This window comes from Microcaecilia unicolor, chromosome 2 (assembly GCF_901765095.1).
Source record: "Microcaecilia unicolor chromosome 2, aMicUni1.1, whole genome shotgun sequence".
Classification (NCBI taxonomy): domain Eukaryota; kingdom Metazoa; phylum Chordata; class Amphibia; order Gymnophiona; family Siphonopidae; genus Microcaecilia; species Microcaecilia unicolor.
In genome coordinates this window covers 380,123,327-380,138,365 of record NC_044032.1, presented here as the reverse complement: position 1 = coordinate 380,138,365, position 15,039 = coordinate 380,123,327, and the positions used below count along the sequence as shown (strand labels likewise).

At 43.5% G+C, this 15,039-nt stretch overlaps 1 protein-coding gene across 1 annotated transcript in view; it reads right to left on the bottom strand.

Moving 5' to 3' along the window:
* Positions 1 to 254: 254 nt before the first annotated feature.
* LOC115461014 (signal-transducing adaptor protein 1-like) overlaps positions 255 to 15,039 on the bottom strand; it is a 140,460-nt gene continuing 125,675 nt past the window's right edge. The window contains 3 exon segments of the mRNA XM_030190520.1: positions 255 to 349; positions 13,130 to 13,244; positions 13,247 to 13,269. Of these exon segments, the coding sequence (XP_030046380.1) occupies positions 291 to 349; positions 13,130 to 13,244; positions 13,247 to 13,269 (197 nt within the window). The 3' untranslated portion in view covers positions 255 to 290.

Genomic DNA, 15,039 nt, shown 5'->3' with positions numbered 1-15,039 from the left:
ATTTTAATAGCCAGTGTAGGGTATAAGCAAAGACTTTACTTTCATTCATGAAGTTACTCTCAGAGGTACAATGTAATTATGCTATAAATCCCTAGCACAGAGACCATGAAAGAGCAGTCCAGGCAAAATGTCAGTGTCCCTCCTAACAGACTCCACCATAGTACAGAGCATAGCATAGTATAATAGTGTCAGTCTTTGTTTCAAGTTTGGTAAACCCCACAATTAGACTGTGGCCATACTATTCTCCAGGTTATTGCTGGTAAGTTTAGAAAACACCCAGGTTATACTTGTTAGTTCATTTTCTCCTGTGTTTTGAGTAGTTGGTTCTTCAGCTCTTGATCAAGATTAGCTGAAAGAGAGTAGAAATGCAGAATAGTTTTTATTATATCTTTTTTGCATGTTGGTTTATAATAGACCATCAACTGATATAAAACTTAAATGCTTAATCAAAGGAGGAGTAGCTTGTGAACAAGGGAAGCCAGGGCTTAAATCCCACATTACCTACCGATACTCTGTGAGCTTGGACAAATCACTTCACCCTCCATTGCTTCAGGCACAGCTTATTTCCCTGTCCAAATGGGCATAATCTAACGCATGTATTGAATGTATAGGGTACGAGCTCAGATTTAGAAAAAGCAACTAATATAACTAAAATCCAAATCTAAATACTATCCCATTGTAACTGAGGACTTGGGGGAAGGGAGGGAAGGTAATCTTTGGTTACAGCAGGCCCTTAACATCTAAACATAAAAGCAATCATCCATACCTATTTGCCGAAGTCTCTAGTGAGGCCCCCTCCATTCTAATCTACAGAAGAAACTTTGGGCATTAGTGCCTGAAAAGGAGCTGGTTCAGCTTAAGAGACGTTGGGAGGTAGATGTAGGTCAAGATCTAGCATCTTGGGATATTACAGCGCATCTTAAGAACATTACACAATTAAATGGTGCAGGATATAGAGAGTGTGCATACAGAGTTATACACAGAGCATACTTCTCACAAGCAGCTATTCCGAGCAGGTGGAATAAAGACCCCACTTGCTTGAAGTGCAACTTAGCTGATAATTCTTTATATCATGGGTTTTGGGGATGCCCGCTTATAAGATGTTTTTGGAAGAGGGTGGTGGCATTTCTTTCTCTTATGGTGCCGAAATGTGTACAGGGAACGCCTGCCCAGGTGGTGCTTGATTGTCCGGACACATTTAGAGGGCTTAGAGCGGGTGAAGCCTTGCTGTGTCGCAAGCTTTGCTTGATAGCAAGAAGTGCATCTTGCAAAAATGGGCTTCACAAGACAAGCCAGAATACTGGCACTGGCGAAATCAAGTACATCAGGTAATTACTTGGGACACAAGAAGCTAGAGGTTCTTATAAACGTAAGCTCCGATTTCTTGGGATTTGGAACCCCTACTTGGCCAAGATAACACAACGGGGAAGAAGTCTAATTCTTAATAGATTATTGATATTATACTTAATGCTGGTGCACGGTGGGGAAAACATTATATGGGAATATAGGGAGGGTGTAGAGGAAGGGAGGAGAATATATGGGTCCAAATACAATGAAAATGATTTATGTTGTCAGGGTGATATACCAGCAGAATATACTGTGAATATGTTATTTTGGTGTTAGTGGTTTTGTAATTTGTTGTCACTAAAAAACTGTTGAATATTAATGGGGGGGGAGGGAAGGGTATGGAAGGGGAAGTTCAAATAAGGGGGGGGGGGGGAAACTTGATGGCGTTTTGTATTATACAGGAACACTCGACGGTTGTTACTAAGTTATATATTTTGTATCACCAGATGGCTGTATGTTTCTTTGCTTAGTCAAGTCATCAATAAAAATCGTTGAAATATAAAAAGCAATCCAAAAGAGTATTGTTGATACCTGTCAGGAAACCAACAGAAATCCACAAATGAAGGCAAGCCTCATATCTCACCTTTTTTAAATTAATTCATTATAATACAAACTAAATATACCAAATCTTGGGAAGTCTTTGAAGATGCTGCAATTATTAAGGAAATCAAAATAAGAGAGTGTGGAGGTATTAAAGCATAAAGGAGAGAATCAGTAGTGGAGAAGTATTTTCTCAGAGGAGAAGCAGGCCATAATTCTCACAATTGAGTAATGCAACCCCGCGTTGTAACAAGCTAAAAACCCCATATCTTTGTGGAGCATGAGAGCCGCCCCGCCTGCTGTGAGAGCACAGTTACCGTACTTATTTTTCTACCACAGTGAGGAGAAGCTGCTTTTGTGGTGTGTCTTCACATCCAGTCTGAAAAGAGCGTTTTTGGTACCCCTTGGCTTGTTTTTTGCCTTTTTTCGGTGTGCCCGTGCTCAGGTCTTCTTTTTTTTCCTCCCTGTATTTTCTTAGTTTCAAATTTGTTTCAAGCTTTGTTTCCTTCATTTTCTGTGTCTGAAGCCTTGACTTTGTCTGGGTTTTTCCCTTGTTTTTTCTGGTGCCTTGCGCTTTTTATTCAGGCACCATCGCTTCGTTTGATTTGGCGGCGGAGGTTTTTCCGTCCATGTTCACTCATGTTCCCAGGGGCTTCAGTGTTTAGGGTCTGACCATAGCCCTGCTAACTGTGTCCTCTGTCTTCAGCTGAAGAAATAGAGCTCCATGAGGTACTCCAGGAAGTCCTTGTTCAGACGTGGGAGTCTCCTCTTTTGGTCCCTATCCTACCCAAGAAGATCAACATGATGTACAGGATCCACAACACATCTGGATTTGATAAGCCCCAGTTGCCTCATCATTCCATGGTGGTGGAATCTGCCCTCAAAAGAGCCAGAAGATCTAGACACTATGCCTTGGTGCCCCCATGCAGAGACGCTAGGACCTTGGACTCTCTTGGGAGGATGATGTTTCAGGCCTCAATGCTCGTGTCCCGTATACAATCTTACCAGCTCTTTACAAGCGTGTACTTGCGGGACTTGATGTGCAAGTTGCTAGATTTAGCTGACTGTCTCCCACCAGAGCAGGCTGAGTTGGTGCACCAGTTGGCCAAGCAGCAGAAGGTGTGTCATAAGTTCTTGGCCAGGGTAGCCTACGACGCTTTTGATGAGGCATCCAGGATCTCTGCCCAGAGTATAGCCATGTGCAAACTCTCATGACTAGTGTTTCTGACTTGGAACCATTGGTTCAGCAGAGGTTGGCAGATCCCCCATGCTGGAGGATAACCTTTTTGGAGAGAAGGTTGAGGAGGTCGCTGACCAAATCAAGAAACACACTGATGCCATCTCTTCTGTCTCCCGCCGGATGCCTTTCGCTTCAGCCTCCTCATCTAGGAGGTCTTTTAACAAGTTGAGGAGGGGTGCATACTACTCCCAGAGATATAGGTATGCCATCTCCTCTCACCAGCCCTCTCAGGCTCAATCCCAGCGCGCTCGTTCTCGTCAACAACGTGCGCCTAAGGCCCCTGCTTCTTCCTAGTCAAAGCAAAGGATGAGCTTTTGACTGGCTCCAGCAGAGTATAGCTGCTGTCAAAGTGTCTGTCCTGTGGGATTCTGAAGTTTTTCCAGGAAAGGTGGCCCCTTATAACCTCCAACCGATGGGTTCTCCAAATTGTTTTGGATACACCCTAAATTGGCTCCAGAAACCTGCAAATTGCCCACTGAGAGCTCATTATTACAGCTTTCAGCATGAGCAGGTACCTGCAGAGGACCTCTGCTCTTCTAAAGGCCCATGCAGTCAAGCCCATTGCACAAGGGAAAAGGGCAAGGATTCTAATCCAGATACTTCCTTGTGCAAAAAGACAGAGGGGGATGCGTCCTGTCCTCCCATCCTAGACCTAAGGGCCCTGAACAAATTCCTGGTCAAAGAAAAGTTCAAGATGGTTTCCCTGGGCACCCTTTCTGAAGCCACCACCTCTCTGAACAGGAGAGAAAATGGCAACAGATTGCTGGTCTTTTCAGTTTCCTTCTGAAGTGCTGATCTCAGCTAATGGCTTTGGAAAAAGTACAACAGGAATAGTCTTATTTGGCTGCTTGTCAAAAGATTCTACATGATCCTTTCCAGGGGCATCCTGAGGCTGTGTGGATGGTGCAGCTGCACAGAGTGTAAGAGAGATGGGGGCACAAAAATCACGCCCTGTCCATACGCATACCCTTATAGAATGGTATTTAGAGTGGTTATGTGCCAATTTTTAAAAAACATTTATGGGCTCATTTTCAAAAGAAAGGACGCCCATCTTTCGACATAAATCAGAAGATGGTTGACCTTCTCACAGGGTCATCCAAATCGGAATAATCGAAAGCCGATTTTGGACGTACCCAACTGCTTTCCGTTGCAGGGACGGCCAAAGTTCCCGTGGGTGTGTTGGAGGCGTAGCGAAGGCGGGACTTGGGTGTGCCTAAAACTTGGATGTCCTTGACCCATAATCGAAAAAACAAGTACGTTCCTGACGAACACTTGAACGACTTTATCTGGTCGTGTTTTTCTTACAACTAAGTCACAAAAAGGTACCCGAAATGACCAAATGACCACCGGAGGGAATCGGGGATGACCTCCCCTTACTCCCCGAGTGGCCACTAACCCCCTCCCCCCTCAAAGAACATCTTTAAAAATATGTCCTGCCAACCTCTATGCCAGCCTCAGATGTCATACTCAGGTCCATGACAGCAGTATGCAGGTCCCTGGAGCAGTTTTAGTGGGTGCAGTGCACTTCAGGCAGGCGGACCCAGGCCCATTCCCCCTATCTGTTACGTTTGTGGAGGAAACAGCGAGCCCTCCAAAACCCACCACAAACCCACTGTACCCACATCTAGGTGCTCCCCTTCACCTGTAAGAGCTATTGTAGTGGTGCACAGTTGTGGGTAGTGGGTTTTAGGGGGGGTGGGGGGGCTCAGCACACAAGGTAAGGGAGCTATGTACCTAGGAGCAATTTCTGAAGTCCACTGCAGTGCCCCCTTGGGTGCCCGGTTAGTGTCCTGGCATGTCAGGGGGACCAGTGCACTACGAATGCTGGCTTCTCCCATGACCAAAGAGCTTGGATGTGGTCGTTTCTGAGATGGACGTCCTTGGTTTCCATTATCGCCGAAAATCAGAAACGACCAAGTCCAGGGACGACCATCTCTAAGGACAACCAAATTTCAGGATTTGGGTATTCTTGCCATATTATGGGAGTGCAGGTAAAGCATGCTTCCAAATGGTGGCAGCCAAAAGTCACTTGCGCCAAATGGCAGTGCCTGAAAGTCACACACCCATTTTACAGTTGGGTCAATATTCAGTTCCACAGTCAATAGATTTTTTTTAAAGAAGTCTAGATGCATGCACAGTTGCAAACCACCTTTTTATACCCATGACACTAATAAACTTTGGTTGAGCCAACTGGCTTCTCTGCTGCCTTTTTTTTTCTACCATTCTGTGCCAAAGTTAGACTTTGCCTCTCTTTTGTTTCGCCAACCCAGAGAAACCAGTGACTACTATTCAAATCAATAGAGTTGCTGAGGGATTGCCCACTGCAGATTGCAATCATCCCAAATAAAAATACTCATGAATAATCTGTGGATAGTAATTTAATTAAAAAAATTGTCTGTACACCCTCTCAATAAAAGGCAAGTAGAGAAGGAGGGAGAGGCTAGACGTTCTGCAGATCTTTCTCAGGCTTCTGCAGGTAGGGATCCTAAAATGTTCTAAGGTTTGGTCTTAATGTGCTGTAACATGGGATTTTACAGCACATAAAGCCCAGATCTAATACAGCACCTAGAAGGTGCATTCGCTATACTTTCCTATTCAGACCATGTGGTGATATTAGCATTAATGTTGGGAACTGACTCGCTGTTAATACCTATTTAGGAGGCAGTAACTACCTCTGCATTAACAGCAGGTTAGTCAGTTAATGCACAAATACTCTAAGGCATTTTCCATCCATGCTTCAACTAGTAATGCTTCCTAATCAAAAGCTCCATTGATATGCAACTTACTGCATGCTAATGGAGTTTTTAATGCAAAGGCAGGTTAGCGTGTCATGCGTTAGCTGTTACAGTGCTTTAAACCATGTGGTAACAACTGATGAAGCTTATTAAAAGGGCCCCATAGTTTAGATGTTGAGGCTCTGGATATTGAACAGACTAACCATTCTACCCTCCTTCATTTGTGTTTGAATAGGACATTAATTCTGTTATGAAACTTTTTTTTTATAAAATAAAAGTAGGAGGGCGACCAAGGATACCAAAGATAGTTTTGAACTAAATAAAATCTTTTTTAGTATCTTGGTTTTATACAAAAACAATACATTTAAAAATACAAAACATATATGTGCGCTTTTAAAGTAGTCTTTAAATAGCGGTTTAACTATAATTAAAAGAATAAAATGACTAAAAACTTATTGAAAGAGAATAATAAATGGCAAACTTAGTGGTATGATTACGCATGAGGCAGAAAATCCATTAATGTGAATGTGTGCAGTTTTTTCGCACTTTTTTTCTTGCAGCGTTTTTTCCTTGCTTGGCGCCTTTTTTCCTTTTTTTAGTTCAAAACTATCTTTGTACATGCACACCAACAATTTGCAATGTTGCTTTAAACATATTTTCCTGTTGTATTCTTTTTCAAAATGCATGCGATGTTGTTTTAATACATTCTGTTTGAACTTAAATACTACTTTTTAATTTTTCATGTATTAATATTGATTTGTCATTTTCTATATTTGTTTTTGTGTGAATTAAAATATAATTGATTTTTATTTCGTTATACCCTGACATACACAATTTTTTTATCTATTTTAATGTTATACGTTATTCATCTGTGCATTGCTTTTTATAATTTATATATTTAAATTTGGGTATAGACTCCTGATGCAGGCCTAACGGCCGAAACACAACGTTGTGTCGAGTCTTCATACTTCAATAAACTTCTCTTTTATTATACATCTTCTCAGTCTTTGGTATCCTTGGTCGCCCTCCCACTTTTATTTTATATTGTTGTTTTCTGTGGGGAGTCTTGAGTTCTCCGCCTTGCGGCGGATTTTCTCATATGAAACTTGTTTTTCTCACCATAAGAATAATGTCTTTCTGGGTCAGCAAATAGAGTGCTTTCCTGATTAGTCTATGTAGGTGCAAAATAGGCATAAGCCATTTTTGCAACTGTGACATGAATTTGTTAAAAATGAGGAGGTGGAGTTTTTCTTGTTAACAAATGTAACCAAATATTTTGACAGATAATGTGAGGTGTATTTTCCATGATCCTAAGTACTTAAGGAGTGCTTTTACTAAGCTGTGCTACAAAGTGGCCAGCGCTGTCCCCAGCATGGGTCTTTCCCACTCACCAAGGCCACTTTAAGCGTGGCAGTAAAATGGCTGATTTCCCATAATTCCTTTTCCCATTAGCATGTGAGCCATTACCGACACCTATTTTCTAGGCAGTAAGGGCTCATCACTAACCATACACTGCAGTTGGCTAAGGCACCTGGCCCAGATGGATTAGGGACCGAGTTTTACAAGATCTTGCAAGACCAAAGTACAGCCTTTGTTGGTATGTGCGAGGAGGTGCGAGCAACACGGGATATGGGCTCTTATTTGAATCATGTGTTTATTACAGTATTGCCGAAACCTGGAAAGGATCCTGAATTGGTGGGATCCTATAGACCCATATCACTCTTAAACCAGGATGTAAAAATCTTGGCTGCTGTGTTGGCAGCGCGGCTAAGTGAGTTGGTGCCCTGTCTGGTACATAAGGACCAAGTGGGATTCATAAATGGGAGATATGCTTCAGCTAACATCTTGAAAGTGAGTCATATATTGTTTGAAGGCTGTAAGAAAGGGGGACAAGATCATGGCCAGCTTAGATGCGGAGAAGGCCTTTGACAAAGTGCAATGGGACTATTTATTTTGGGTGCTGAAGCAGTACGGGGTAGAGGGTGCATTCCTGGACTGGATAAAGGTGTTATATACCAATCCCACGGCTCAAATTGTGATCATGACTCGCTATCCCCTGTGTTGCCTCTGTGGGGCGGCACAAGACAGGGGTGTCCATTATCGCCTCTGTTATTCGTTCTGAGTTTAGAACCTTGGCAGCGAGAATCAGAGGAACCAACTTTGAAGGGAGTGTGTGTAGGTGAAGCGGAACATCGCATTAACTTATTCGCAGACGATATGTTGCTGCTTTTGGATAATGCGTCGACAGGAATATTTTCAGTAATGGAACTTATAAAAGAGTTTGGAGCTTTCTCGGGGCTTACAATTAATTTTGGCAAGTCCGAGGCATTACCGATCAGTAACCCATGCTCCAGTATGAACGTGCCCAACTTCCCTTTAATCTGGGCGAAGTTGGGCATAAAATATTTAGGGGTATACCTGAGTGCAGATGCAGCGTGGGTATACAAGAAAAACGTGGTGGATAGGTTGGAAGAAATTAAAAAGTTATGTGGGAAATGGAAAGATCTCCCTGTGGGTTTTTCAGGTAGAGTGGTGCTCGTGAAGATGGTCCTATTACCCAAGATTTTGTATGTCCTGCAGATGGTGCCATTGTGGTTGAGGAATAAAGAGGAAGCACAGTATAGAAGTATAGTAACGACTTTTATATGGCGAGCGCAGAGACCCTGCATTTCTTTTGCCAAATTGTCTTTGGATAGGGGAATGGCGGACTTAGGCTGCCAGATATCAGGGCCTACAATGTGGCTGCACTTATGAGGTGGATTCACGAATTGCATTCGGGGACGGATTTTTTTGCACAAGCAGATTTCTGGACAAGCTGGAGTACACCCTATGAGCCATTTGCGGTCTTAGAGTCTGGGTCGATTCGAGGTATGAAAGAGGTTGTGATGAACCCATACTTCATGGCAATACGGAGAGCTTGGAGATGGTGGAAATAATTGGGAGGAGCTCAGAGAGGGGTGGGTCTTTTTCTGCCATTGATAGGTAATCCGGGCTTTGTGGCGGGCATGGAGGCGTCCGTATTTAAAACGTGGAAGGCGAGCGGATGTCGCTATATAGGAGATTTCAGGCAACTGGGTGAAGCTCATATCTTTCTTTTGAGCAGGTCAGGCGCGCATGGACTGTTCCGAATTCTCAATTCTTTGCGTATCTGCAGGTGAGGGATTATGTTTTAACAATAGAAAGGAAGCAGGGGGGACGGTGGTGTTCCAGAAGTTAGATACCTTATTCCAGCAGATACCTGCTCTGCTGAATAAACTCTCACAGTGGCAACAGGTAATTAGGAAACACAAGAAACCCTTATTTTCAGAAACTAGCGGAAGCTTGGAGCCAGGACATTGGGGATAGTGTGACCATAGAATCCTTGGGAGAAGTATTTGGGGATATTCCTAAGTTAACACCCAATGCAGCGCTGCAAGATATTCAGTTCCGCATCCTCCACAGGGTACACATCTCCAGAGACAAAGGTCACAAGATGGGGCTTTGGCCAGATGCTATCCAGCTTATAATCGAACGAGAAAAACGCCCAAGTTCCGACCTAAATCGGGAGATGGGCGTTTATCTCACAAAAACGAATAACGCGGTATAATCAAAAGCCGAATTTGGGACGCTTTCAACTGCACTCCGTCGCGGATGCGGACAAAGTGGACGGGGGCGTGTCGAAGGCGTGTCGAAGGCGGAACTGGGGCGTGGTTATCACCCGAACAGAGATGGGCGCCCTTCGCCGATAATGGATGCGTTTGTAGCTAGAATTTAGGGCACTTTTCCTGGACCCTGTTTTTTCACGAATAAGGCCCCAAAAAGTGCCCTAAATGACCAGATTACCCCCAGAGGGAATCGGGATGACCTCCCCTGACTCCCCCAGTGGTCACTAACCCCCTCCCACCACAAAAAATGATGTTTCACAACTTTTTATTTTCACCCTCAAATGTCATCCTACCCAGGCAGCAGTATGCAGGTCCCTGGAGCAGTTGTTAGGGGGTGCAGTGGACGTCAGGCAGGTGGACCCAGGCCCATCCCCCCTACCTGTTACAATTGTGCTGCTTAATGCTTATTAGTCGTCCAACCCCCCCAAACCCACTGTACCCACATGTAGGTGCCCCTCTTCACCCCTTAGGGCTATAGTAATGGTAGACTTGTGGGCAGTGGGTTTTGAGGGGGATTTGGGGGGCTCAACACACAATGGAAGGGTGCTATGCACCTGGGAGCTCTTTTACCTGTTTTTTTGTTTTTGTAAAAGTGCCCCCTAGGGTGCCCGGTTGGTGTCCTGGCATGTGAGGGGACCAGTGCACTACGAATCCTGGCCCCTCCCACGAACAAATGCCTTGGATTTATTCGTTTTTGAGCTGGGCACTTTCCCTTTCCATTATCGCTGAAAAGCAAAAACGCCCAGCTCACACTTGGCGAATAAAACATGGGCGTCTATTTTTTATCGATAATACGGTTCGGTCCGCCCCTTCACGGACCCGTTCTCGGAGATTAACGCCCATGGAGATAGGCGTTTCTGTTCCATTATGCCCCTCTATGTGTCTTAAATGTCAATCTAAAGTAGGAACATTGCTCCACTCCTTTCTGGAGTGCCCCAAGCTAGCAGCGCTTTGGACAGGTGCGCTGAAAGAGATAGAGCGCATTGTACGAGGAACATTCGAGTGGTCCTATTCAGTAGTGTATTTGGGCAGCTCTGCAGGATTAAGAGAACAGGGTTTGAATGAGGCACAATGTAAATTCATTTTAGTAGCTACGATGTTAGTGAAAAAATGTATCTTGATGGCTTGGGTGGACAAAGCCCCTCCGCAACTGGGGGTGTGGATGGGAGTTATGAAAGAAATGGCGAGCTGGGTGATAGCCTCCCTCAAGTTTTCTACTTCACTGGGACATGGACAATAGAGCCTTGTGGGAGCAGGTTGGAAATGTACCCTTATTGGATTTGTAACATGGGGAGGGCTGTGCAGCAAGTAGTAATGACTTCCCTAGCTCCTGATGGTACTAAATGGGGAATGGGCATTCTTGGTTAACTTATCCAAGGAGCAGGTATCTAGGCTCCAGACTCAGTGGACGGGGGTGGGGAGAATATAGCAAGAGGAGGCTTACTTTCTATGTTAATGTTTTTTTTTGGGGGGGGGGGAGAAGAAAAAAAAAAGGGAGGGTCAGGGGTGGTTCTACTAAGTGTTGCACTGTTGTGTTGTTAGGGTTTTTGTTGCACTTGAAGAAACGTGTAACTAAATTATATTGATGTACGAATAGCGTTGTATTCAGTTGTTTGAACAATGTTGTTACTGCAATTGCTATGCCTTTGACTCAATAAAGATATTCTAAAAAAAAAAAAGAATGCGGCGATGTAGCTGTACTAACCGATTAGCGCAGTACACACCTATTCTCCCCCCAGACATGCCCCTAGTGCTAAAAAATAAAATCTATTTTTTAGCACCAATCTTGAGTGATCCCAAAACTACCGTGGGTCACCTGAGTGCACCCCATGGTTGTGGTTTTTAACCTGCGGTAAGCATGCATTAATGCTTAGCACGGCTTAGTAAAAGGGCCCCTAAATTTCTTAGGGGTCTTTTACAAAGGTGCGCTAGTGTTTTTAGCATGCGCTAAATGTTAGAGATGCCCATATATTCCTATGGGTGTCTAGCGTTTAGCGTGTACTTATTTTTAGCATGCGCTAAAAATGCTAGAGCGCCTTTGTGAAAGGACCCCTTAGATAATAAGCTGTGTAAAATATTCATGGCAATGAATCCATATCAAATTCAGGATAAAAGGGTTTATTTGATTAGATTGTCTTGCATCATAGTTTATTGGTGTTTTTTAATTTTATTCTCCCTATTATTTATTCAGAACATTTATACCCCGCTTAATACCACTAAAGCAGTCTCAAAGCTATTATGATTGTCTTTCTATTTTTAATCTTCTTCTCGTATTTGACTTTTGATTGTACTGTACAATTACCCTATCTTATGTTGCTTGTAAAATTTATTTTTAAAAGTCAGGGGAAAAATTTAAAATGTCCTTCTAAAATTTGAGAATATGTTCAATTTGTAGTTTAAAACTTGCAGATTTTCATATTTTCAGATCTCCTAGGAAGGAGTTAAATAAATATTAACTGGCCGATATTCAACTGGCAACAGTGAGTGTTTTGCTGACTGCCACCTTTATTCCTGGTTATTTAACACTGTGTCCTGTCCAGGCTTTGGCATTGAATATCCAGGTTTTTTTGAGCTTGCTAACACATAGCCAGTTACATCAATATTCAGCCCCTCACCGCATAAGCCAAACCACTTAGATAGGACTGCTATTTATGTGGCCCAATTTAAGTGGTTTACTTATGTGGCAAGGGGCTGAATATTGGCATTTAACTTGACTCCGCCCCTGGAACACCCATGAGCTAGCTGCTTTTGGATTCTGCACTAACCGATCATTTTCGGTGGCGATAACTGGTTAAGTGATGCTGAAAATGACTGGATAGTCATGAATGAGTGATTTAACTGGTCGGTGGCCATTTCCAGCCAGTTAAATTGTTTTGAATATCGGCTGGTAAATCCACACTGAAACACCAACTGGAGGTTGCTCATGCAGAACTTTCACAGTCTTTCAGGAATGATAGAAGTCTATGGGAAGTGCATAAGGGCCGATATTCAGACTGCGGGAGGTAGCCGGGCTGACTCCCACGGTCAGCGCTAAGACCGGATAGTTAATGACAGGCCATTTCTGGTGACCAGCATTAAATATCTGGTTTAGTTTTGGCCGGTTTCAACTTAACTGGTCAAGTCAATATTCAGTGCTGGCTGGTTAAGTTGAAACCGGTCAAAGATAGGCCTGCTATTTTGGCGGCTCAATTTGGCCGCCAAACTTAGCTGGTGATGCACTGAATATTAGCGGATAGCAGACTTTATTGCACGATATAGCTGGTTATCCGCTAAACACTGACCGTGAATATTCAGCAGGAGATAACCTGCTATCTCCCTCTGAATATTTGCAGATAGCTGGTTAAGCGCTATTTAACCGGCCACGACCTGTTCCTGACCAGTTAAATAGTGCAGAATATCAGGCAGATAGTTTTTATGGTCCTTTCTATGGAAAACTTGTTGTAAACTGCACATGAACTTATGCAACATTTGTGTTTGTATTTCTGAACTAAATTTTTATGAATTGGCCTATTTGTAATCTAATGGATTCCTTCCCAGACCTTAAACAGCCAGCACTGTAAGTCATTCCAAGCAGAGAATGTAAAAGGAAGGATCTGACGACAGAAAATAGAATTTTTTCTTACTATTCACATAGATGTTCGCAGGATTCTTTCTGAAGGGTCTTGCTGTTCCTTCCAGAACAGATCTTACCACGGGAGCCACTTTCATCTGAGGTAAGGTTTTAATGTGTGCCTTTCTTTTTCCTGTTCTAGCAAGGATGTATCTAAAAGAAATTAAACATTATGATTTCTTTTTTGAAAAAAAACATTGTGTGAAAAAGTATTGTCCTTTGAAAATAGCATGCCATTTGAGTTATGTTGATGTTTCGTGTGACCTGTCAAATTGCAAGCTGGAGGAACACTTCTCAAGCTTTAAACTTTTCTCAAAAGTTCAGATGCAACTAGATGACAGAGTCATTGCGATATCATTGGGTCTTTTGGAGATACAAGGGCAAAAAAAAAATGTTTAAGAAAATGAACAACTAATAGGGAGATGAGTGAGCTGTGTGATGTAATTGACATGCTTTGGAGAACAACATTAACAGATTAGTACTACACTTTTATCCAGCAATAACTACCCCTAAGGGAATGAACTAGCTATGGGGGTGCAGAAGAGTACAAGTGGAAGCAAGAGAGAAAGATGATCGGTAAGCATAAAATGAAAACCAGTCTTTATGATCTATATGGCATTTTATCTTAAAGCAATAGAATGGACAAGCCTGGAGAATATATGCCGTAAGGGAATGCTAGGATAACTTTAAGAATAACCTCTGAACACTTTTGCCAAATGTAGGGTCCCTTTTACTTAATGGGCATTAGATCTGGGCTTAGTGTGTCTTAAAATGGGATTTTCCCCACAGGCTATGCCAAGATTCAGTGCACCATACCTGAAAAATGTTAAGGTAGGAGAACTTACTGCCTTACAAAGTGCTCCTACGTTAAGTCTGGGTTATCCAGTTAGTGCGCGCTAATCAGAATGTACTGTCTGAACAACATTTCTATGCCTACTCCCCAGCCAAAAAATATGTAATAAAAAGGTAAAATTATGTATAATCATACCTGATAATTTTCTTTCCATTAATCATAGCTGATCAATCCATAGACTGGTGGGTTGTGTCCATCTACCAGCAGGTGGAGATAAAGAGCAAACTTTTGCCTCCTATATGTGGTCATGTGCTGCCGGAAACTCCTCAGTATGTCGATATCAAAGCTCCATCCGCAGGACTCAGCACTTAGAGAATTACACCCACGAAGGGACACTCTGCCCAGCTCACCACCGCCGAAACGGGGGAGGGGAATTAACCCAGCTCATCCCACACACAAGTGGGGGAGGGGAATCCATCCAGCTCATCCCGCGGAGCGGGGAGGGACACCACACCCGCCGATGCGGGGGGGATCTGGCTTATCCTGCAACCGCAACCGCGGGAGGGAGCTGACTGACCCTAACACCGCCGAAGCGGGAGGGTACAAAGCTGCCCTACAGCCGCACGAAGCGGGAGGGAGTGCCGGCAGAATTTAAATCTCAATCCAGCCCCGTAAAACGGAGGGGAGAGGAATGCAGCAGCTCACTGTAACACAAACTCGTCTCAACTCTTGAAGAATCCAAGTGAAAAAACTTGAACACGAAGTCTTTCTGAAGTAACTGAAGACTAAACTTGAACCTGAAATGCAACCAGAATAAAAACAGTACAGATGTCTGGGAGGGCTATGGATTGATCAGCTATGATAATGGAAAGAAATTATCAGGTATGATTATACATAATTTTACCTTCCATATCATCAAGCTGATCAATCCATAGACTGGTGGGATGTACCGAAGCAGTACTCACCCAGGGCGGGACATTGAAATCCCTGACCTCAACACTGAAGCTCCAAACCGGGCCTCCGCCCGTGCAAGCCACAGTCAAACGGTAATACTTGGAGAATGTATGAGCCGAAGCCCAAGTTGCCGCCTTGCATATCTCTTCCAAGGAGACGGATCCGGCCTCTGCCAT